Here is a 24,489-nt window from a genome sequence, read left to right as displayed (position 1 = left end):
CATGAAATAAAGTGAATTGAGGATAACAGGGCCAAGAGTGAGGGTTAGCTGCATTTGGATGATGAGCTAGGACCTGGGTGTACCTCCGTGAGAACAGGGCAAATGTCTGTACGGCATCCTGCTGGGAGTTGACAGGATCTAAGCAGGAGAGGACTGAGCACAGAACAGAGAGCTGGGGCTCACACACCGCCCCCTCCATACATGTGGGCTGAGTCACGGGAGCCCAGGGTAAGTCAGCCTCGGCTCTTCATGCTCCTCCTTCTCCAGCTCTGCCTCCTGCAGCCCTTTCACCAGCACTCAACAAAAGCCTATCTTTAACTCTGCCTCAGTGCCCCAAATTCCTACGAACTGAGAACGGGGCCAGGAGACAAGAATGTACTGAAAATGGACAGAGCATATGGTTACAAAAAGGCCAGGCGCATCCCAAGAAAATGGATCTCACTGCTTAGGAGAGAAAACTTCACCTGAGCACCATCTGGTTCCAGAGCCCGAGCGTCAGGCCGGCCCATGTTCAGGTCCCCTGTAATTTATTTGATCCACCTTCAAAGCCCACTGGAATCCCCATGCCCACAGTGGTAAAGCCGAGCTGTTCCTCAGAGAATAGAATAGCTTTAATCTGTAACTATGAAATGTCTAGGTTAGCAGCAACTGTAGATGCCCCAGGGACCGGGAGAATGTGTGCCCTCCCAAAGACCATAGATGCTCCCCTTCAGTTCACAGAAGTGGTCGGCAGGATGTTGGCTTTGCGCTCAGCTTCGATGCAGTATTTCTCGGGAAGGCCAGTTGCTCTGCGGGGAGAAACACACGGCATGGATAAGTAAAGTTCCGCACCAAAGGTGTGACAGGAGAAGGCAGGCCCTGGGCCTCCACAGCCTGGCACTCTGTCCCCCAGTCTGTTCCTACCATCTACTCACTAAGCATATTCTGGCCAAGGTTGCTACCGCACTGCCAAGGAGCTATCAGTGCGCCAACGAGATGCAGTCCTAGAACCTTCTGCTAGAACCCTTTCAGCGGCCAAGCCTCAGGCGGGAAGCCCTCCCACTTAGCACCTCCTGGCACTGCCCCTTCTTTCCCCGGTCACGGTTTTCCAGCCTGCTATGCCATCTCTTTGGGGAACAGGAGAAGAGCAGAGAAAGCAAGGAACCAGGTGCACCTCAGCTCTTCCAGCTTCTGTTTCTTGATGTCCTCAATGCGTTCGCGGCGCTTCTGGGCTTCCTCCTTGAGGCGCCGGCCCTCTTCGAAGGTAGCGAGCCGGTCCTGCACCTGCTTCTGCTGGTTATCACGCACCTGCCGTCGGAGCTCGTTGGCATGCTGTAAGCACCCCATGGCCTTTTTCTCCCGCTCCAGCTTCTCCTTCTCGATCTGCTCTCTCTGAGCCCTGGGGAAGGAACAAAAAGGATGCAACTGGCTGAGCTCCTGGGTGACCCCTCATTGGTCATGCTTCAAAGTCCACAGCCGTCTGACCTCCAGGCCCCAGGGAGCAGACCAAAAGTGCTACTTTGTGCTTTCCTCTTACCTATCAGAACCAGATCTGTTGTCGTATATCATAGTGTTGAGATTCTTAATAACTTCTAATGTGTTTTTTGTTTCTTTTTATGTCATGGGTGTTTTGCGTGCATGTGTGTTTGGGCACCACGTCTATGCCTAATGCCCTCAGAATCCAAAGGAGGGCACTGGACCCCTGGGACTGGAGTTACTGAGGATTGTAAACTGCCATGTGGGTGGTGGGAATTCATCCTGGATCCTCCAGAACAGCCAGTGCTCCCATCTGCCGAGACATCTCTTTAGCCCGTAGTATGTTTTAAACAAGAATCCCACCGTCTAACAGTTCGCTGAGCTGTGTAAATTCCGTAGCTGTGTTTCACCCACTGGGAACTCTCCCTACCCTTCTTGCTAGTAATGCATAAGTCCTCTCGAGGCTGACCTAAGTTATCTTCCTTCCTTTCCTCTTTGATGATAACAACATCAGCAAAACCAAGCAAGAGTAAGGAACAGCGTCTGTAAGGTTAGCTCCACTCCAGTTGCTGGGAGAAGGCAAGAACTCAGTCTGACATCTCCCTGTTCCCTTATTGACTGATGTCTTCACATTCCTTCTAAGAATGTCTTCTAGAAGAATACTTTGTAGACCCTAACTAATATCAGGGAGGACATCTCTAATGGCATTCAGAGAAGCTCAAATGAAATATATTTACATCTCGAAGAAATTTGGTCAGGGGCCATCTAACCTAATATCAGATGTCTTCTCAATATCAAATCAGAACCAAACTGTAAAACTATCTTAGGCAGGGGCTTCTCACCTGCCTTTCTCCCACAGGCTCACTTGTACCAAAACGAAGATTGCTCCCCCTACCGCCAAAGCCCACTGTCACCTACTCATCTCCTTACTGCCTTACAAAACCCACCCCACGTGGGGAACATTATCAGGTCCTGACAGCTCCTCTAGCCATGCAAATGTCGCCCCCAAATCTCGCACCTCTATGGAGCCTTTCCCAATATACAGGGAGGAAATTGCTGATCTCCATGCCCCCTCCATAGTTAGACACAAAATGCCCCACAGACCACCCAGATCTGGGGCAGGAGTGTAACCCCTCCCCTCCCCCCCGCTTGTCACTACTCCCCTGTATGTAGATTAGTTCCTATTGTTCAAACTCATCTAAGTGAAGGAGTAAGTGTGGAAAACGGAGAGCTGGGTGTATCACTCAAGAGCTGCTGGGATGGAGGGGGGGGCAGTTGAAAGGCCAAATGAGGAGGAACTTTGCTAACCTCCATTGTCAACTCCACTAGATCATAGACGCATCCAGAAGAACCACCCCCTGGACATATCTGTGAAGGGGTTTCCTGGGAGGTTTAACTAAGAGGGAAGATGCACCCTGAATTTGGGCAGCACCATCCTGTGGACTGGGGTCCTAGACTAAAAAGTTTTAGTGCAGAAAAGGAGCTGAGCATGAGCATGCTTCGCTGTCTGCCCCCTCTCCCCCTTGTTTGTTTTCTGAGACAGGGTTTCTCTGTCTATCTTTGGCTGTCCTGAAACATAATCTGTAGACCAGGCTGAGTACTGGGACCAAAGGCTTGCGTCACCACCGCCTGGCATTATGTCCACTCCTTGACTATGGATGCTATGTGACCAGTCACCTTGACTCCCCTGCCATGACGGACTGCACTCCCTCAAACCATGAACCAAAATAAACCCTTCCTCACATTGCCTTCACTGGATGTGTTGTCGTGACACTAAGCAACTATCACGCTGGTTATGGCACAGGGTGAAGGCGACAGCCACGGATACTGATGGAGTGTTAGGATCACCTATGAGATTTCAAAGCTGCTTGCTCCAGAGTGTTTAAACCACAACCTGTTAGGGTGCAAACCCAAATGGCCATGGTTTCTGGAAGGTCCTGACTTAGCTCTCTTGGCTCAATCAACAGCCTAAAAGTTCAAGACCTTCTACCCAGAAGTAGGAAGTCCATATGTAGGCTGTCCTGGAGGTCAGGCTTTTGAAGTAAGAAAATATGGATTGCTGACTGTTGCAGAGACACTCTGGAAGTGAAGACGTCTGTCATGAAAGTCACATGGTTTGGAGACACTAGGTCTGGATGCTAAGCTAGGGCAGCAGGTGAAGTTGGACTTCTCCAAAGGACTGGATGAGGTTAATAGCTGCCTAGTGTATATGCTTCAGGCAAACAGCAAAACAGAAGCAAGTGGGTCAGCAGCAAAATTAGGACTTGGAATTCATCCCATTAATATTTATTAGTGCCTGCCAAAGGCACACAGCTGTCCAAGGGTATGGAGGCAGAGAAGAGAGGGGAGACATCTGGAAGACAATCTGGAGCCCAAGGGCAGGCTCTGTGGGGGATTTGGGAGGCTGTCTCCATTACCAGGTGTCCAGTGACCACAGCACAACCCCGGGGGCAGGAAAAGCAGAAGCGCCAAAAGGTGTCACAGCCAGCAGGAACAAGCAGGGGCAAGAACCTGTGCAAGTCCAGGAGTCTGGTTCTGGCGGGAGAGAGGTTCGACAGACCTGCTCTGCCTCCAGCAGGGGTGCGGGAAGTCTGGCCTGGCCTGCTCCTGACTGAGACAGTTCCAAGAGGAAGGACCCAGGGACCAGACACCAAGATGCCAGAGTGCTGATCAGCCTTGCTTCCTTTGCTCATAACTTCTGTGATTTCGTTCTCCAAATGCTAATTTTATTTGGTTTGTTTCCTCATTTTTTTTAAAGCTTATTCTACAGAGGTTGAAACAAAGCAAAAAGGGAGTTGTTCCCAGTCAGATCGGGTCTGGCAGTGAATCTGGCGGCGAAGATCTGACCCGGAGAAGACACCGGAGAAGGATGCCTGGTGCTCTGAGGGAGGCTCAGAAGAGTGAGCAGTGTAAGTCCTGGGCTTTCGTGTACATGCCCAAATCATCAACCAAAAGTAAAGGTAAGAGCTGCCAGGCACCAGGGAGGTGACTGTAGACGAGGTCCACCCAACCAGGAATCTCTGAAAGCCTTCCTATGGCACAAACAAGAACAGGGTTCACTCATAATGAGCTTGATGATACCCAGACAGAGTCTTGAACACATGTTGCTTAACAGCTAATGAGTCAAGTCCGTGGCAAAGACTCCCTCGGAATTCAGCTCCAGTGACACAAACCTTAGAGACTGGAGCTACCCTTTGTCTCCCCTGGGCTTCTCCTATTGCAGCTTTCCCTAGTTGCAGAGGAATGTGGGATCTAGAAGGAGGTGGAACAGACCAGGTATATACCTTTATTTACATCTTTACTGATACAGGATAAATAGCCCTTAGTTCCTTAAACACTTCCAGATGCTATTTTCCAATTCTCTAATCATAAAATGTCTGGCTCGAATGACTTTGAAATATTTCAGCCATCCATCTAGTCAGAATGGTTGCGGCAACATGATCAAGATGGATGTACCTTTGCCGGTTAACATGGCAGAAAGGGCCCTTCCATCCAACACACACAATCCCCTGAGCACACACTGTTCTTGCCACAGCTCTATCAACACAGGAGAAGGAAGCCAGGGTTCTGTGGGCCCCTCCTACCGAAGGATCCTCTCGAACTCATCTCGATCGCGCTGCACCTGAACGGCCAGTGTGTGTTCCTTGAAAGCCACCTGCTCCAGCCGGCTTTTGCGCAGCTTTTCCTCTGTCTCCATCTTCTTCTTCGCGTTTTCCTTTTCCTTTTGGCGCCATTCTCGATCCGCAACCTCCTGGTTGCGCTTGGCCCGCAAGGCATCCTGAGAAAGCAGGCGAGGGGCATGGGAGAGGAAAAGGAACGAAGAGGGTACAAAAGAAGACGACAGAGCCACCGGTTACAGACTCCAGTCTGCTTCGCGAAGCACCGTGGATTTCTCTCGCAGCAAGTTATTGTCAAAAGAAGAAATAGAATCCTGGCACAGATCTTTGGGGTCAGAATATGTCCTGAGGGGGTCACCTTGCCCTGCCTCTCTCAACTTTATTCTTTCCCCGTTCCTCAGGCACCTTTAGGCACTCCTACAATTGCTCCTAATTTTAAAAAAATGCTAATGATAGAGATGCCACATTTTCCTCTGCTTCATTAGTCAGTTAAAGCCGAAAATTCTTCTTTGTGTAGCTGTCAAAAACTTTCTCCAGAACCTAAGTGCATACTTCTGCTCTCCCGCTGCCACCAAGGACAATGGGGACAGGCCCACCCTTCCTTCTCAGATGGATTTTGTCAGAGTGCATCCCATTATTAAATGACATTTGTCTGCGGTTAGATTTGGAGGCCACTTTGCCGGCTGTCAAGGAATGGCAACAGGAGTGGGAGGGACAAAGGAAAGCCAGGAGGAAGAGGAAGTGGATACCTGCTCTGCTTGGTAATCCTGGGCCTTCTCCTGCAAGGCCCTCAGGTGGGCAATCTCCTTCTCTTTCTCCCTCCGGATTCTTTCCTGCTCAGCCTCAAACTCTGCCTCTCGAGCCTGCCAGGAAGAAAATAATACTGCAGCCCTCGGGAGAATCCACAGGCCTGCAGCTTTGCCCAGAGAAACGATCTCCACAGCAAATATCCCTTCCAGCATCTCCCCTGCCACTTCCTCGCTCTGTCTGAGTTAGGGCCCGATCTTAGCAGTGCGCAAACATAGGACAGCTAGCATTTGAAAAGGAGTCTTTCTCAGGCCTTTTGCTAGAGAGCCCAGGCAGCAACTCCAGAGACTGAGACCGGTAGCAAATGCAAGAACCTTGAGCCAGGTTTTTGTACTCCTCCCCTTGCTCTGAAGATAATTTCAAGTTGCAAGGCCAGGGAGCCAAGTAACACCTATGGTTCCCTGCCAGCCTTATAAAACGCAGCAGGTGGAGGTTGTCTCATTAGTCCCCGGGGGGGGGGGGGGAACCACCAACCAAGCTTTGGGCAATCCCACAGTGCTTAGCAGATACCTCAAGAGTAAACCATCCAAACTTGTTCCTTTTACCACCCCTGTGAAGGAAATTTGTCCCAGAATGACTCCACACACTGGGGAGCTCTATCCGATATCCATAGCTATCTACAGATATTGCTTTCTGGGTGACGGCTGTTTTTAATACCCAATACCAGATGTCCTATATGACAAAAAAATGTATGGAGATGCCACTCTTGATTTCTAGGGTCTGAATACGATGAGGAATTCATAGAAACTCCACTTCTGTCAATCATATTCGTTTTCTTTTACAGCATGTGACCCTGATCCCGACTTTTAAATGAAGGTATTAATGAAAATGATGTCATCCTGGCTTGTGGGAAAGGGGTGGTCTCTGAAGCTATACAAGCTTATTGAATAAATTACCAGGCCACGATGAAGAAGAAAAAAAGCCAGGACTATGTACTTTAGAATGAAGACACAACTGTCTTCAGCTAGATCCCATCATTGCTCAGGTCTGTTGTGGACACGTCCCTCCTAGACACAGGTCCCAGCCTCTGACGCCAAGTCCCTACCATCTTCTTCTTGGTGAATTCCATCACCATCTGGTCTGCCAGTTTCTCCTGTGCCAGCCGCTCTGCTTTCTGTCTCTGGTTTTCATCGTTGATCCGTTTGATTTCCGCTTGCATCTTCAGCTTCTCCTGATGCCTCCGCTCCAGTTCCTGCCAGCAGAAGGAAGACAGCCTCAGAGTAGAAGACGGTAAGACAGAAAGCTGCCGGCATGTTGGTATAGAGAGACGCGGAGGCAGGAGGCAGTCCAGCTGCCACCACCAGCCCGGAGTAAAGCTGTCTTTCAAGGATGACCAGTAAGCAACTTTGGTGTCAAATAGCCTCTTTGCGATCTTTATCCAACTCAACTTGGTGGTGACCCCTGACCCTGTTATCTCTCTACGCTTTCTGGAAGCAGAGGCTCTTGAAGTTCTCTCCCCTGTGCCATGCCATCGTCTACCCCTGTGACCTCATGAGCTACCACCCTCCGACTTTCAATTTCCTTCTCCTATAGAAACTCAAATTCGAGATCTCACTCAGTAGTGATGATTAAAAACTAAACGTCAATCAGACTGAGTCGTTTCTACTCGCTAGGCATTAACAGAGACTATTTCCCAAGTCCTGAAAAATGGGGGGCGGGCGGAGGCTTTCACAGAAGAAAACCTAAGGTCCAGCATTTAAGTGGCTTCCCCAAGGCCACACAGCTGGTACAGATTCTCTGCCAAAACCGACATTTCTGCCCTCTCTATAAATCTTGCTGGACTGTTTCAGCTTTCGGTTCTCTCTACGTTTTCTACACTTGAGGCCGGTGCCACACCTTCGGGAAGTGATTGCCTCCCTTTCTTTCTGTCCCTGCTAGAGACAGGGACCTTGTGTCATTCCCCTCCCTCCCCCAATGGCGTGTAGCCCACTGTGAGGAAGACAGCAAGTACCCAACAAACTATAGCTAAACAAAGCAAAGACCAAAGCAAGTAGTATGTGATGGAGGGGGAGGCTTAGATACGGAGCCCTGGAAAGCAGAGAGCCAACTGGAGTGTCAAATTTTTTTTCTAAAAGAGAAAGTTTATATTATTTTTCCACCCCAAGCCACCATACTCAGGTATTTTTAAGCCAGGTACATGGTTTTTTTTGTAACTGGCTTAAACCCTACTATGTAGAAGGGCCCCACAACCATAACTCTAGCTGGCATAAAACTGCCATAGACCAGGCTGGCCTCGAACTCACAGAATAAGGTGCCTTTGCCTCAGGAGTGCTGGTGTTAAAGGCATGGGCCACCACACCCAGCATATTTCTGAGTCGGCAGAGACACTGGAATCTTGTGCATCTGGCTGCCCTTCACCCCCAATGGATCTCGGGCTCTGCTTCAGATGTCTTCCCACCCACTTGCTCAGCTTTCCAAGCTGCTCCCGGCTCCATTTCTTCAAAAGTGGTACCTCCCCAAAGCCTTGCAGCTTTTCTGCAGCCTAGCTTCAGCCTTGATCCACTCCGGTCAAGGCCTTGCTGCCCTCAGCCTCCCCTAGGGCTGCTCTCTGCCAATTCAGCAGCTAGCCAATTTACTGCTTCCCTATTCCAGGAAGCTTCCTGACCAGGTCCCCACAGCAGCTCTGCGGTTGCAGGCTCACTCTCTCCTTCTTTCTTCCCTCACACCACTTTTCCCTTCTGCCCCTCCACCCCCTTCTCCATTGCTTCCTTTCTATCTTTTTCTCACCCATTTTAGGACTCCCATTGGTTGCCGAGGAATTATTCACACCGATCCTCATAGCTAAATAAGCTGTCCCAGCTGATCCAGGACATTTATATAATCATGTATTTATTTGCTTCATTGCCTGTGTATTTACTCTTTGGTTCGCTGTTTCTGTTGGCTCGTTTAACTTCCAAGGAACCGAAGGGACTTTCCCTATTTCTTGTCATTGAAGCCCTTCAAAGCAACCCAGGAAAAGTCCCTTGATTCTTCTCCATCTTTCTAACAGAGCGAGAAGAGCTGGCCTGCTCCCCAGGGTGCTGACAGGCAGCTCTGCGGCTGGTGAGGAACAGGGTTCGACCCTAAACTTGCCTACTAATACTTCCTGGAGAGTTGGGAGTGTCTTGTGGAAGGACATCCAAAGGACAGTGACACATCAATGTAATGGTGTTGACTCACTGACCGCTGGGACTTCTCAGCGAGCCCACCAATTCCCAGCTCCCCACGATCTAGCTGAAGTCTTTGTTTCCCATCTCATTCCCTGCATATTTTCCCCATAACTCGCCATACCTCTTTTTTGACTCTTTCCCACACTTCTCCCCTGAGCCAGTATCCTGGCTGGGTGCATCTATCTTCTTGGTCTCCTTTACAAGAGGTTCATGAGGTTAAAGCCCCATCTTCTCCCCCAGAGATTTGCAACTTACTCTTCACAGCCGTCCTTATACTGGAGGTGTTCTGAGAACCTGCTGATGGTACTCTTAATGGTCCCCAGTCACTCACCAACACCCACTGTCCTCCTGGTTGATGACAACTCAACCATCCATACACATGGGGTGGGGGTACACAAAAATAAAAGACCATGTGTTCCATGAGTTAAATGTCATCATAGAGAAAAGAATCAGGTACAAGAATGCTGTTGGATAGGAGGAATAATTGCTGGTGTTCTATAGCACAGCGGGATAATTATAGTCAACAATAATCAATGGCACATTTGAAAATATTAATAGAAAATATTCTGAGTGTTCCCAACACAAAGAAATGTTGACTGTCTGAGGAGGCAGACATTTGCGTCACCCTGACCATTACACATCCTACATATAGAACTGTCACACTGTAGACCACAAACATGCACAATTACTATGTGTCAGTTAAAAATAAAAATATACTAAAGAAACAAATGAATCAACAAACAGGGGAATGCTTCCAGATCAAAACAGACTAAAAAGGTTTAACCAAATGCAGCCTGCAAGGCTGATTTAGAAGCTGGTTTGGAAAAAGAAAAATACATTTCTGTGCCAATTAAAGAAAACTGAATACAGGTTAATACTATGGGGTCTTTGGAGGAGTTTTTGATGAAGGCTATGTAAGTGGGCCCTAGTCCTTCAAAGATGCGGGGCGAAGTACTTACCAGCAAAGTGTCAAGATGTCTAGAGCTAAAAGTAGTTTAGCCAAATATTAAGGTAATAAGTTAATCATTAAACCAAAGAGAAGTGCTTATGGATATGGTTACAGTTCTTTCAACTGCTGATTGTGCGTAAAATTTTCAAAAAAAAATGGGCAAAGAGATGAATATGATCAAAACCCATGGTACAAAATTGTCAAGGGACTAATCAAACATTAATGTGTGTGTTTTCAAATGCTTGCTCCAGGGCTAGCAAGACAGATCGGTGGCTAACGTGCTTGCGTGAGGACTGTGAAGACTGGAGTTTAGATCCCCAGAAATCTTGCATGCTGAGTGGGTGTGGTGGTCCGCTTGTAATTGTAGCCTGAGAAGACACAGAGAAGTCCCCAGAGCCAACTGGCTAGCATGACCAGGCTTGACTGGGAGCAGCCTCCGTGAAGCAGGCAGGAAGGTGACGGAAGATGATTCCTGACATCAGCTTGGGGCTTCCCACAGGCATGCGTGCACACACACATGTCTATCACATGCAAAAGCGTGCGCACCTACAGACGCATGTGCATATGTCTCTGTTACATGCTTCAGTACCGCAACAGACCAGACAAGGCAAACGAAAGACCATCTTAAACTTTATAAGGTTCACTTAGGTGTGTCATCGGGCATTTTGTTTTATTTTGTTTTTTGGTTTTGTTTTCTCATTAAATGGTACTACTAATTTTATCGAAGCTAATAGGGATAAAAGGTTTGGCTTCACAACACAATTAATGACAATGGGATATTGTGTACTTTGAATGAGACAACAGCAGGGAGCAGGAAACTGAGCTAAACTGAGCTACTGTTCCTCTGCAGAGTGTATAATTTCCCTCAGTAACCGAGGAAAGGATTGTAAAACATCCCGATGTTTACTTGCGCAAAGCATGCAACCATATATTTCCTTTATGCGTCTGTTCACATTGATATGCCAGTCTCAGACCCCAAGTCCCTGGGAGGCAAGGATAATATTTATCCAAATCACAGTTCATCCCCAGCATGATGCCATGGCCAAACAAATGTTTCAGACAGCAATTAAGAAGCTTATGGTGATGGTGTTGTGAAATGAGCGTGTGCCTTGTCACTCCATACCCTGAGCCCCAAAATCTCGGAGGGCTCTCCTGCCAGCGGTGAAACTCAGCATGGCCCGATAGCCTGGTACCTGCAAATCCTCCTCCTGGAGCCGCTCCATATAGGCCATCATCTGCTCCTTCTCTTGTTCACGGTGCTCTGCAAGCAGCGATCGCTCCTCTTCGTTCTTTTTTATCTGTTCCACAATGTGCCGTTTTCCCCTGGGCGGAAACGGGGCCAGAGAGACTCTGAGATCAAGAGTCCAAGTTTCCACCCCCACTTCTACCCACACAGCCGACGGGAGGTCTCACAGGCATCGTTTGACAAGTGTCCCTTTGACACACTGACGCTTCCTGCACTAAAGTCCTTCCCTTGAGTGTCCAGGGCCAGAAGTGTTCAGTTTTCAGTGTTCTAGTTCCAATTCTAGTTCTAATCCCTGCCTGATATTCCTCTTCTTTATCTGTCTGCCCAGGAGTTACCCTGCATCCTAATCCATCTCTCCCTTCTAGCATTTAACAAGCTTCTGGAATGCAGCTTTCCCCCAAGTCTAATGATGTGGGAAGGTGGCTTCCTCCCCCAGCTTCACAGGGCATTGTAGTTTCAAAGCCCAGGATCTTGAGTTCCTTTAGTGCCTCTCCTCTGTTATCTCCCAACTCTCATGCCTACTCTGCCCACTGTCTTTTTGTGTACATTCTTACACTGAAGACTCTCAGCTGCTGATAGACAGGGCTGAACCCCGAGCTCCGCTCAGCAAAGCCCTCCTCTCAATAGTAAATACAGGGCTACTCCATCTACAATCAGTGCTTCCAGCCAAGTGATTCCAGGGTGCTGGAAGGGTAACATCTAGAACCTATGGCCTGAGTAAAGGCTGCAGGAATGGGAGAAGACAAGGCAAAGATATGAATCAAGGAGAAATGTTCAACTCATATTCAGATGCTGAATGCTTCGTATGACAGATGATGTAAGGAGGGGCAGAAGGAGTTGCCTGGAAAGAGGGTGTGAGATCAATCAGTGTGAAGATCAGGTCAGGACACTAGAGCTGCCTAACAAGGCAGAGCGTTCCTTCATTAGGTCTGCTTATAAAGACTTTGTAGATATTGGGAGAGGAAAGCAGAGTGGATGACAGGAAGCACTAAGAACGGACACAGAATTGGAGTCTACAGAGTAGTACCCATTACAGTCCTGTAAATAAGCTTTCCAGGTTGTATGATTCCCTGTAGATGAGAGACATTGGAGCCTCACTACCACCTCTCAGGTCTTCTCTTTGCTGGGCCACCTGGACCTGAAGATACACGGGAAGGACTTAGGAAGGGGACTTACCAAACTCACATCTCCACCTACCGTATTCTTTCCTCCTTCCTCTTCTTTTCCCGATCCTTCTGCCTTTGGAGGGATTTCTGCCGGTCTTCCTCCATCATCTGATCCAACCTCTTCTCCTCCTCGTCCAGCTCCTTTCGTATCTGCTGCTTCTCCAGGATCTGGGCATCCCGGATTGCGTGGCACTTGGCATTCAGAATAATCTAGGGAGTGAGGGAAAAGATTGTGGCATTAGGCCCTGGGGGTAAGGTTAAGGAAGGAGGCATTGTGTGCGTGTGGAAGTCTAAGGGGGCAGACATGGAAGCAGAACGCTACTGAACGTGCTGGAGATGGGCAGGGTCCATCACAAGCTCAGAGAAAAAGAGCAATTTTTTTCACTCACTTCTTAACACAGTATAGCTCAAATATTTATCGGGTTCTTATTAGGCACTAAGGTTTATTCAAGGAGAGACAGCATCACTCAGTATTGTAGAATTTGAGAGGTGATGGATCAGCCTTCCGAAATATGATGAAGATCATGATATCCACCTACATAAACACACACAAAGTCTCCATGAGACTTTAGCAGTTCCTTTGCAGGGACCCAGGAACACCATGTTATGCTTAGGGGACTCAAGATCGTTGAGCAGAAATCAAACCACTAGGTTTATTTTTTTTAATCGAGAAGAACCCAACACAACATAAAAGAAATGAAAAAACCACGGTGTAAAGACCCAGAATGTAAGAGCGTTGGGAAAATAAAAGCAGGTATGAGTGGAGAAGATTTAATACCTAAGAGATGGGAATCAGAGATGAAGGGGTTGGGGAGTCAATAAGAGAACCACACACAAATGAATTACAGAATAGAATTGCAAATGAGCCCCTGATCTTTATGCTTTCTGCTAAAAGAAGCACTCTGGGCACATCAAAAAGAGTCCGATTGTCTGCACCACCATCGGGGCCAGACTTGAACTACCAGAATAAAAATAATAAAAGTGAGATCCTTATCAACCCCGGCTCACAAAGGCTGTCCTACATCTTGGCTTATTTAACACCGTCAATAATTCTGCTGTATAGTGTTGCTGTTACTATTTTACACACGGACTCAATGAGGCTCTGGGAGGGCAAGTGACTTGCTCCAGTCAACCAGCAAGCAGGGCAGTCCTCCTCCTCCTGCCAGCCCCACCCACAGCAGTCCCTCACTGAGTCCAGCAAGAGGGAGTGGCAGTGAGTCCTCAGATAAAAGGAAGAGACCCACCTTGCTCATGTTCTTAAGCTCCTCCTCCTGCTCCATGCGAAGCTTGTTGGCTCTCTGCAGAAGGTTCTGGGCCCGCTCCTTGGCTACCTCCTCCAGGTCACTCAGCTTCTTGTTGTTGCTCCAGGCCATTTCTTTCTGCTTCATGATCTTCTTGCGGATTGTCACTGCTTCCTAAGGGACACCAGCCTGCATTGGCGGGGGTTATGCCCTGTGAACTTGTCTGCCACAGGTAACCTGGGAAGATTTTCGCCTCAGTCCATCACTGTATCGCAGCTGAGAGGTTTCACAGCCCGGCTTTGCTCTTTCTCCCAGTGGCCCACATAGCCCTCCCGTATCTCAGGGGTTTCCTTCCAGTCTTCCTTGTCCAACATCTTTCATTTAAATGCACATGCACACCTTATTTTAGCATGCCTTAACTGGGTTTATCCCCTCTGGGACGAGAAGCTGGCCTCCCCCTATACTTTCCTACCCTGCCACCCCTCCACCAAGCACAAGGCTATGAAGGTGAGTTACCAAGATGGCTTCCTTCTCCTTCTTTAAGGCCTGCTCTTTGGCCTCCAATTCTTCTTTGGTCAGGACTTGGGATGCCCATTTGATCCGCTCAAACTCCTCAGGGCTGATGATTAGGGATTCCCCAGAGGGATCCTCTGTAGGAACACTGACACAGGAATGACCAGGGTTAGGGAGGAGAGCAGGCTCCAAGCTCCCACGCTCTCTTCTCCCCATACTATGCTGAGGGAGGAGAGTCAGCAACTTCATGGACCACTGGCGTGAAAGGTTTCAGGTAAGAAGTAAGTGACGCTGCAGATTAAAAAGAGACATTTTGCACCTTTCTCTCTATGATCTGTCTCATATGCTGTATTCTCTGTGTAACTGTCCAGGACCCTTCCTTGTGTTTATGTATGGCCACGCTGCCCCTAACATTTCCTTCTGAACCCCACCACATTCCGACTCCGTTTTACTGCCCACATCAGGACCAATGGCGCAGGGCGTGTTTCAAGCTTCTTCAGGATGAAGCTCTATCTTAACTACATCGGTGACCTTAATCTCTGACCCAGAGTTTGGTACTTAGCACTCACAATAAAGCTGCTGAGTTGAACTTTGAAAACAGATTATTCCCAATACATAAAGTATAAGGGAATGCTCGGCGAGGTTGAAATGGATGCTGGTGGGAAATCTAAATCTTCCTGCCCATCCAGCCTAGATAGAAGCTTTGAACCCTAAATATTAATTAAAAACTCTGATCGACAGCTGCTGGAGACATGTCTCTTGAACTCTCCTTGTAGCTACCCAAACGCATTCAACAAACCTATAGCTAATTATAATGATTAGAAACAAATAACATACATTACGGGTGGGGGAGGGAGCAGCTGAGAGGTGGGAATAAGGCCGCTTCTGGGCGAGGTCATTTAACAGGGGCATGGCCAGAAGACGCAGATGATCTGAGGCCAGACGTGAAATCTCCTCTATTAAAACTAGTGGGGGTTGTCCAAGAAGTAGATTTACAGATTAGTCAAGGTCCTACACTACACCAAGTAGTGTGGCCCCAAACATCCAAGGGTGTGAAAGGACCAAGAGCAACCTAGATCTATGACAGTGGACCAGAAACACCACCAGTGTCTGCAGAGAGACCACTCCAGGAAGCAGCACTAGCCCTCTGAAGGCTACAGCCCACATCAGGCTGTCAGATGCTCAGGCTGGCCAGTCTCAGCCAGACAAAGGCTGTAGTCAATCCCAGCTCCTTCGCTGGGATCCAGCTGTGTCTCTTCAGCTTAAGCCATGAGTCAAGGGCTTCAAATTCTGGGAACTGACGTCATTCGTCATTCAGCAATGGAGCCAGAGTGGTAGGAATGGGTAGAGAGTGTGAAGCATCAAACACAGTGCTAAATCACCAAACACAGCACTGGCTCCTGGCACTTAGGAGGAGTCCAATGGCGCTGCTCCAGACAGGCAGTAAGACTGATGTAACCCCAGAGGAACCTGGAGAGGCCCTGTGAATTTCCTCTGATAGCCACACAGTCTGGGAAGGAGCCAGGGTGCTAATTAGGCATCTGCTCAGTTTCCCTTCGCGTTGGATTCCTGATGGAGGCAGAAGGAAGTGACTCATCTGCTTCACTTCCCTTCGCCGCGTGCACTGCTGAAGACCAAGAAGCATTACCCGCCTCGGCCAGTTACTTTTAGAGCCCAAAGCTCATCCTAAGAAAGGGAGGAGAGAGAAACTTTGGAGTGAAAGGCAGTGCACTGGTAACCACGAAGGGGAAAAGAGAAAGGCCAAGAAGGAGAAGAAGGAACTCTCAAACAACACATCGTGGTTCTTTTCTCTTTCACATGTAGACGTGTGCACGTCCGTACGTTCATGCCTGCGATCATGGAAATGGAGGACTTTAAGGAAGGAAGAGATTTTAAGTACAAGAAGGGAACTATGAGGATATTGGCATGCATGTGTCATGATAGCAGAACAGGACTATTAGGAGGACGAAGGGGACCCTGAAGAAGGGAAGAGGGAGGACAGGAAGGCACTGGGGAAAGGACAAATAAGAACAAAGTATACAGATATAAGAAAATGTCACAATGAAACCCATTTATGTGCATATTAACCAAAAAAAAAGATTTAAAAAATATCTATACAGGGCAAGCAAAACAAAACAAAAAAAAACCTAAAAAGTAAAAGAAAAAAGGAGAGGAGTGACTAGGAAGGCAGCTGGAGTCGGGCTGGCTGGATGCCCAGCCTGGTTTCCCCATCACCCTGCGCAGAGGCACTGGACCCAGAACCCAGGACTAGGCCGTGGGGACTCACATGAGCTCTCGGACCATGTCTCGGGTGATGAGCTGGATTGTCTCTGGCTTGTGGTCCAGACCCAGAGCAGTGAGAGTTTTCCGGACAGCATGCTTATCACGGAGCAGCACAATGGGGCTGTCGCTCCTGCCCTGGGGTGCAGGCTACAAGATCAGAAAGGAAGACTTTGAAGCAGGTCACCCCACTTCCCACTGACCCATCCTAACCTCAAGGGTAGCTTCCCTGGGGCTTCCACCCCATTCAGCCATGGAGGTGCTAAGGGGATCTGGCTCTGATAGAGACTGCTGGACATCAAGGCTAGGGTATTGTAGTGCCTTCTATTCTTGGGCAGGCATTCCTCTTGAGGATGCCAGAGACTGTGCCAAGGAGTGGGGAGGAGAGGGGGGTGACAGCGTGTATCTATCCTTATGTTAAAATGCTTAGAAATGAAAATGAAAATTCTGATGTGTAGTTATCTCTTTATGAACATTTCTGGTCTTGTGAAATTCTTGGACCACAATGAGTTTGAAGCAATACATGTTACAGATTAATCTACGCTTTAGAATTAGTAATTTGTAATCTTTTCTAATGAATAATGATTTTTAAAAAGAAGCCATATTGAGGGAGTTAGACATGCCAAGTGGCCTAACAGGAACCTACCTTTAAAATCTAAAGTGTTTGGGCCAAGCTTGGTGGCACACACCTGTGATCCCAGCAACTGGGAGGCAGGGGCAGGAGGAAGGCTAGTGTGAAGCCAGCCTAGGCTATACAGCAAGACTCTTAGCAACAGAAAAATGGTTAAAGAGATCACCACACCAAGGATTCAGCAAAATGAGCACAGATCGGGTGTGTGATGGTTTTTTCAGATCTTTTTCTAACTGTGAAAGAGTTATCGAAAAAATACAATCACCCATTTCAGGGAATTTCTAAACACAGGAAAACGGAGGCGCTATAAATGCAGTAACTGACACCTGCCTGGTGTCTAGGGGGTGGCTTGCACTGGTTCGCTTTGCACCGTCCCCTGAGCACTGCTGCCACCTGCTGTCCATCTCTGCTTCCGGAAGGGCACGACTCAAGTCACGCCACAGGCCACTTCTGCCCCCTACCGCCCACCTCCTGGATTCTCTTCTACCCATGAGGCCAAAGAACTTCTTGGGGCCAGGACACGACTAGTCCAGGAGCACTTGGCCATTTCCCACCCTTCTTTGACTAGAAACTTCCGTGAAGACCCTTCCCCTCAAAAAGAGTCTCTAAGGGTAATTATAAAATTGCCTCCTTTTGATTCTTGCCTTTACCAAAGGGGAAACCACCACAGAGTGGAAAATCTTCCAAGGGACCCTCAGGAAAGCCGTCGTCAACACACAGTGACGCCAACGAAGAGCAGGAACAGACACCAGCTCTCTACACCCCAGCCCACCTACGCTTCCAAAAGTATCACTTCTTTCTCCCCTCGGCTCTTCCTCTCTCTTAACCCCTCCCTGCTCGGCTCTCCAAGTCTCACTCTTTTTGCCTCCTCCCCATCTTTCATCACAGGCACCAAAACTGTTCCTAACAACTCGCTACCTCTCCTTCTCTGCACTCCAGGAATTGCCATCATTCTAGTCTGGATCAGTCTTGCTTGTCTCCCCAAGCTAAGCAACTGTTTTAATTCAGCACCGGAAGCAGTCAAAGGGAGGTTGTTTGTGTTGTTTTGTACTCTGACGCTGTGAAGATGTGGGAATTTTCAGGGGTGAGGAACCAGGTACCCCTGCTTTAGAACATACTAGATGTCAGAGCTGGACAGCTAGGGATGCAGAACTTCCCCCTCTTCCTTTGGGGTGAAATCTCTGTGGCTAGCACAAGCTTCATCCTAAGCAAACTGGTCTAGACCACTGCTGTCTGGGGGCGGCTACCCGTGCAGGACCTGCCAATGATTGGTTACCTTGGCACCTCCAAAAAGGCTCTCATCAACCTCCGAGTTCACGGCTTTGGTCCGATAGCGAGTCCTATTCCGTGACCTGTTGGAGGCAGTGGAGGCGGAGCTTGAAGCATCCCCTTTACTTAGTGGCTGCAGGGAGAGACAGAGGATTGGACATCAGTATCCAGTGGCATCCAGACCACAGGCCACAAACGTTTCTCTAGCTTGTGATGAGGGCTTGAAGGGTGATTGTGTGGGGAAACCTCTTGCAGAAAGTATCTGTATAGGCCCTGAAATGCAGGGGCACGACATCCGCGTGGGGGGCGGGAATCTCTTGACAAGGTGCACCAGCTCTACCAAAAACCATTTCTGTCGTCTTGGGAACTGATGAAGCCAAGTCAGTCACAAGGTACAGATGAAAGGATGGAGGAAAAGACGCCAAGAGGAATAGAGTAACACTGTACCCCATTGCCTGCCCAGCTGTGGCAACTCCCACAAGAATGGCCTTGAGAGGCGGCTGCACGTGCCCTCTTCACTACCGTCTTCTCGGCCAAGCTCTAGGCCCCCTTCACTAAGGACATACCACAAAAGGAAATAAAAGATGTAGACATTTATTGGGTCACGGCTCAGCCTGTGATGACTGACAAACTTTAGGTAGTGGATAAACGATGATTGATTACCCACTACAATCAGACAAAATTAACCACAGTGTAATATACACCATACCATTCAATGTGCCCATAGCGTCCTATGTTTGGCAGATTTCCCGACACCCCCCACGCCCCAGGCACACACCCACCCACTAACAACTGTGAGAGACAAAGCTCATTCCCAACAACAAAAGCTGCACACATTCTGTATGCCTTCCTAGTCAAGCAGGGGACCTAAGCTGAGCCAAGAAGATGCCCCTGACCTGACAGCGGCTAGAGAACCGGTGATGCAAGGCGCAGAACAAGCAAAGCCTTTCTGACACGCATGGCGAGAGCAGCCACAGTCAGCATCTGGGGCGACGCTGATAAGGACACCACCAGCACGCAAAGCTAGCACTGCTGGGGAGCACGCGCCAGAGCAGTTCCCGGTCTTGATTTTGGCCTTGGTTACAGCTGAAGAGGCACCCTCTGTTCCTATTTTCCAAACCTGGCTTCCCGCTGGAGCAAAATCAGCGGGCTTTCCTAAATCCTCTCAGGGTGTTCCATCCTACTTAAACAAGAGTTCTCATTCTGCTGCTTACACCCAAGAGCCCAGCTAATCACAACCTCCAGTCCCAGCGGTCAGTCCAGCTTTGGCTCGGCCCCTAAGAGTAGCTATCTGCATCCAGGAAGCCATTTCGGCAAGGACTTCTGGATAACGGTAGCCTTAATCTAAGGCTGATTCATACATTACTTTGGAGGAGCCCACACCCGCCTTGACAAAGCGCTGTAAGCTGAGATATCTTGGGGAAATGGTCTAGACACACTGAGTCCCTCCAAGTCTGGGAATCAGAAGCCACCAGGGGGATGGAGTAAACAGAGACGTGGACTTCGCAGTCCAGTCCAGCTCACTAAACACTGGCCAGTGTTTTACAAGCCCTCAGTGAGCTGCCGTTACCAACAAGTCCGCCTTCCAGTCCCTGTCACACCTGTATCAGGGTTTTACCCTAAACTGGGCAATCATTCTCTGGCTGGCTCTCTACCAAACAATGAGAACAGCTGGTTGTGCCTTTGCCTCACTGCCTGGCACCGCTAGCATAGGCTTACAGAGGGAGCCCCCCCCCTTTATGTTTTCATGACAGCAGAACAGACAAGCTTGGATTTATTGAAAGGTAAATATGGTAGCCCCAGCCAGGTAATGGTGGTGCATGCCCAGAACTTGGGAGGCAGAGGCAGGTGGATCTCAATGAGTTCAATGCCAACCTGGTTTTCAAAGCGAGTTCCAGGACAGCCAGAACTGTTACACAGGAAAACCCTATCTCAAATATATATATGGCAGCCCCAAAGATGCCGCATAGCAGCCTCTGACTGGCTGTTAATTGGTGGCAATGAGGAACATGCTCCCATTTCCACTGAAAATAGAACAAGAGAAATGAACAGAAACTTCAGGAGATAGGCTAAGCATGGTGGGGGAGGGAGGAAGGATAACAAAGGGTGGGGTTTAAGTTCTCTATGTGATTAAGGAAAAAGTGCAGGACCTGGCACAGAGTAGGAACCCAACTTACATGTGATGCAAAACAAGGAAAGAAATTAAACAGTGACCTCGCAAGGAGTCTAGACCAGACTGAGACGGGTGTCTCTGGGAAATGCTTGTCTGACTCCAAGCCACTCCGCCATTCCACGTTTTCCAGGTCACGTATGCGGTCTGCACTGTGGATAATAATGTATATGAAAGGGCTCCGGAGTACAGATGGAAAGTATTATTATTGTTTTCGCATCTGTTTTCCTGTTTCTTTTCAAGGGCTCCTTGTGTGTGGCATTGTGCACCAGACTATAGGTCCCTCAAGGCAGGGACTGTCTCCCCTTTCCTGTGTCCTTGGTACCCAGGTTGGAGGAAGTCACCACAGGAAATAATCCACTGCCTGAACCTAGAAGTCGGAACAGAGGAAGGAAAGCAAATGACCACAGAAAAAATAGCCACTGAGCAGGCCCAGGGGAAGCTATGAGCTCTAGTGTTGAGTACCTAAAAAACCCTCATTTAAGAACCGCTGACTTTGAAGCCACAAACCTTACCCCAGGGCTAGAATAACCAATTTTGCCAAGAGTAACAAGAACTAGGGAGGTCACTGTGTAAACACACTAGGAAAAAAAAATGAAGAACCAAGCAGAAATGGAAAGTTGGATCCCTCTGGTCCGGAGGCAGTAGCCAAGTGGTCCTCTTAGGAGGTAAAGGGTTGGTTTTATTTCTTGCGTGACCAAATAAATATCCCCACAACTCCGAGCTGTGGCTAGGCAGGAGCTGCCTGCCCCTGCTTGGAAAGAGACAGTGTTGGAAGGAAAAGCAGTTTGCTCCAGCTACCAACAGCTGAGAAGTGGTGTGTGGGGGGTGGGGTAGCAATGGGGAAGACAAAGATTGATCAGGAAACAGATAAACATACAGGCCCTGCATTAATATGCTGATTGTGGTAATCCAGCAGCCCCTTTCTATTTATAAACCAGGAGCATGAGAATCTGTTCCAAACAAGGGTGCACTAATGGAGCCGCTGAGGCAGAGAGATTAAGTCAAATGGACAGAGTTTAAATAGGGAGATCTCCATAATATACGAATGTTGCATGGGACAAGCCTCTTGTTCATCCCGGCCGCCCAGAACCGAAATAATCACACAGAAACTGTATTCAATAAATCACTGCTTGACCCATTAGCTCTAGCTTCTTATTGGTTAACTCCTACATCTTAATTTAACCCATTTTTATTAATCTGTATATTACCACAAGGTTGTGGCCTACTAGCAAAATTCCAGCATGTCTATCTCCGGCGAAGGATCCATGGTGTCCCCCTGACTCTGCCTTCTTTTCTCCCAGCATGCCATTTAGTCCCCCCACCACCTACCTAAGTTCTGCCCTATCAACAGGCCAAGGCAGTTTCTTTATTCATTAATAGTAATCACAGCACACAGAGGGGACTCCCACATTATATGAAGTCTTTAAGAAACATGTCTTTTTCCATAAGATAGGGAGGAAGATGTGAGAGGAATGGGGGAGGGTGCGTGAAATGACTAAACCTCATTATATAACTATAAAACTGTCAAAATTTTATTGACGAAAAATACATTCTAAGAAATATGTAAGTACTCCTGTGAAAATATTGTTAGAGAAGGCTGGCTTAGTTGCAAAATGCTTGTTGCACAAAAGCGTGAGGGCCTGAGTTTGGCTCTCGGACGCTCAGGTAAAAGCCAAGCATAGCATCGCACATCTGTGATTCTGCCCCCCCCCCCCCCGCCTGCACTTCAGGTGGATATTACCATCTGAAGCTGTTTCTCTTATTGAGCAATTTTCTGCAACGAGTAGGTAACTATTTAATGATCAAGAAACCTAACAATAAAATAAAAGCAATAGCAAAATAATCTTCCTAGGTGAAAACCAAGTATAACCGTGGGACAGGCACCTGATTTTGAAGGCGAGATAGTGCAACCCCTAAAACACGAACTCAGTTTTGTTTATATAGATGGTGGGATCTGGGGTATTTGGCTTAAATTCAGCAAGCCAGTGCTAGCAGGGACTGGAATGGGTTGGTGTGGAGTTTCCCTGACGTAAGTCCAACACCTGTCAACTGAACAAAGACAAAGACAGACTCATTCTTAGATGTCCTTTCTACTCTGAGAGCTAGTTCCTCTTACAGACAGACAACAGGGGCTGGCAAAGTTAGACTTCAGATCCTTTTCCATAGACTTGGCTACTAAGGAAGGAAGAACTCCCACACACATCAGGCCCCTTGCCTTCCACACTGAGTGATCCAGCCGATTGTCCTCTATTTTTAAATGGACAAGATTGCCCATCTGCGGAGGATCGCCTAAACATTACAGCAGAGTTGGCACTGAGGCTCCTGCCCCTCCCTCTAGAGGATGATATCAATTATTTTCTTTTGAAGTGATTAATAGCCTGTCTATGATTCTCCCTGCCACCACCTCTTCTCATTCCTCCATGCTCTCAGAAAAAAAAACCCACAAAACAACAACAACAAAAAACTTTTGTGAGTAGCACTATAGACACACACACTCACTCATGCGCACACTTGGCCTGCTGGGAATTATTCAAACCCACTATCTTCCCAACATATCTCTATACCCATTCCTATCTAAAGGATTTTATAAGGGTCAAGTAACTCAGCCAGAACCTTGTCCCGAATGGTCTTTGGGTGTGAATCTCTGGGCTTTGGGAGCTATGCAGCCCACGTGTCTAGCTAGTCCAGTTGGAACTTACTGATTCATGAATACTTGGGGAAAGGATACTTTTAAAACAGGGGCCACGAGTTAACATCTGGCACTTGTCCTTAGATATCAGGCACGGTGTCAGGTCATCACACACACACACACACACACACACACACACACACACACACTGTTGAGCTGAGAGGAGACATCAAATAAAATGTACAACTGAAAGGCTGAAAGGGATCCCCATCGCTCCATTTTGGAGGGTCCCCAAAAGTTGGCAACTTGAAGACTTACTTCTTTCATAATAAACCAGCTTCTTCTGAAATCCACAAAAGCAAGGCAGCCTCTGAGCCTAAAGTGTGTCCACAAATACAACACAATTACCCCACTTAGCCACCCAGGTTGCCAGACATTCTAAGTAAGTTCCAGTAACTGTATGCTCCAACACCTGTCCGCAACCTCCCCTTAACCCCCCAGAACCAACACGCTCAGGCCCAGGCTTTCATGGCTCCTACCAGGTCTCGTTGGTCTTCTCAATCTACGGCCATGGTAGCTCAGGATTGTCCGGCTTATCCCCATTATCCCCCAGGACTTTGTAAACCTCGACATTCATTCATCTGTTCCTTCGTTCATTTACTCAGCAATCTATTCATCCATTCACAAATGCTTACGGCGTGCCCACCGAATGATCCTAAACCATTCTCACACAAGTGAGAGCCGAGGCTCTTCTGGAACATTGGGTGCCTTTCCTGTGATCACTGGTGAGCCGCATAGTGGGTCGCCGAGCCCATCATCTGGCCTTCTTGTCGGAGCTTTTCTCCACATCACATCCCACAACCCAAAGGACCCAGCCCAAAGGATGGGGAAAGATGCAGCACACCCCCCCCCATTCAACCCCACCCGAGGTTGCCAGCCAGTAAGTAATAAGTCTCTTGAATCCGCCTCTGGACTTCCTTTACTCGGTTTCCACTGTGGTCCTGTCCTCCCTCCCAGAACTTCCTGTCCTCCCCAGCCTCTCAGAGAAACCCCCAGCTTTCCCAATCCACTTCAGGACTCAGGAACTATAGCCTCAGAGCCTCACCATCTCTGCCACCGCTTCCGCTGCAAGCGCTTTCACCAGCTCCGCGGGAGCTGACGCGTTACCCTAGCAACCAAGAACCCGCAGTTCGCGGTTTAGCCCTGCCCCCTGTCCCGCCCCTTCCAATTCCTGGGACAGTCACAAGGTAGTTTAAAAGCAGGAACCCTTTCCCTCAAGCTTTTCCAGCCCTACAGAGGATCAGGAATGAGGCTTTTGAACGTTGAGACCCTTGGATACGTCCCTATCGTCCACTTTGGCTTTC

The 24,489-nt window shown here is 48.4% G+C and overlaps 1 protein-coding gene across 1 annotated transcript; it reads right to left on the bottom strand.

Moving 5' to 3' along the window:
* Window positions 1-593: 593 nt before the first annotated feature.
* Window positions 594-24,283, bottom strand: Cfap45 (cilia and flagella associated protein 45). The gene is made up of 12 exons (XM_075987552.1): window positions 24,231-24,283; window positions 18,331-18,456; window positions 16,431-16,573; window positions 14,147-14,291; window positions 13,634-13,804; window positions 12,421-12,599; window positions 11,171-11,300; window positions 6,925-7,071; window positions 5,822-5,935; window positions 5,040-5,233; window positions 1,154-1,378; window positions 594-788 (listed from the first exon to the last, which is right to left on the bottom strand). The coding sequence occupies exons 1-12, from the start codon at window positions 24,231-24,233 to the stop codon at window positions 710-712; spliced, it is 1,656 nt and encodes a 551-aa protein (XP_075843667.1). The 5' UTR covers window positions 24,234-24,283; the 3' UTR covers window positions 594-709.
* Between the last annotated feature and the right edge of the window lie 206 nt (window positions 24,284-24,489).

This window comes from Microtus pennsylvanicus, chromosome 10 (assembly GCF_037038515.1).
Source record: "Microtus pennsylvanicus isolate mMicPen1 chromosome 10, mMicPen1.hap1, whole genome shotgun sequence".
NCBI classification, from domain to species: domain Eukaryota; kingdom Metazoa; phylum Chordata; class Mammalia; order Rodentia; family Cricetidae; genus Microtus; species Microtus pennsylvanicus.
Note: the sequence above shows the minus strand (reverse complement) of the source record. Positions and strands in the feature narration are given on the sequence as shown.

Coding starts and splice junctions, on each gene's coding strand:
- Cfap45 (XM_075987552.1), bottom strand. Junction 14,292..16,430: donor GACATGGTCCGAGAGCTCAT/GTGAGTCCCCAC, acceptor TTCCTGTGTCAG/TGTTCCTACAGAGGATCCCT. Junction 7,072..11,170: donor TCCAGGAGGAGGATTTGCAG/GTACCAGGCTAT, acceptor TTCTGCTGGCAG/GAACTGGAGCGGAGGCATCA.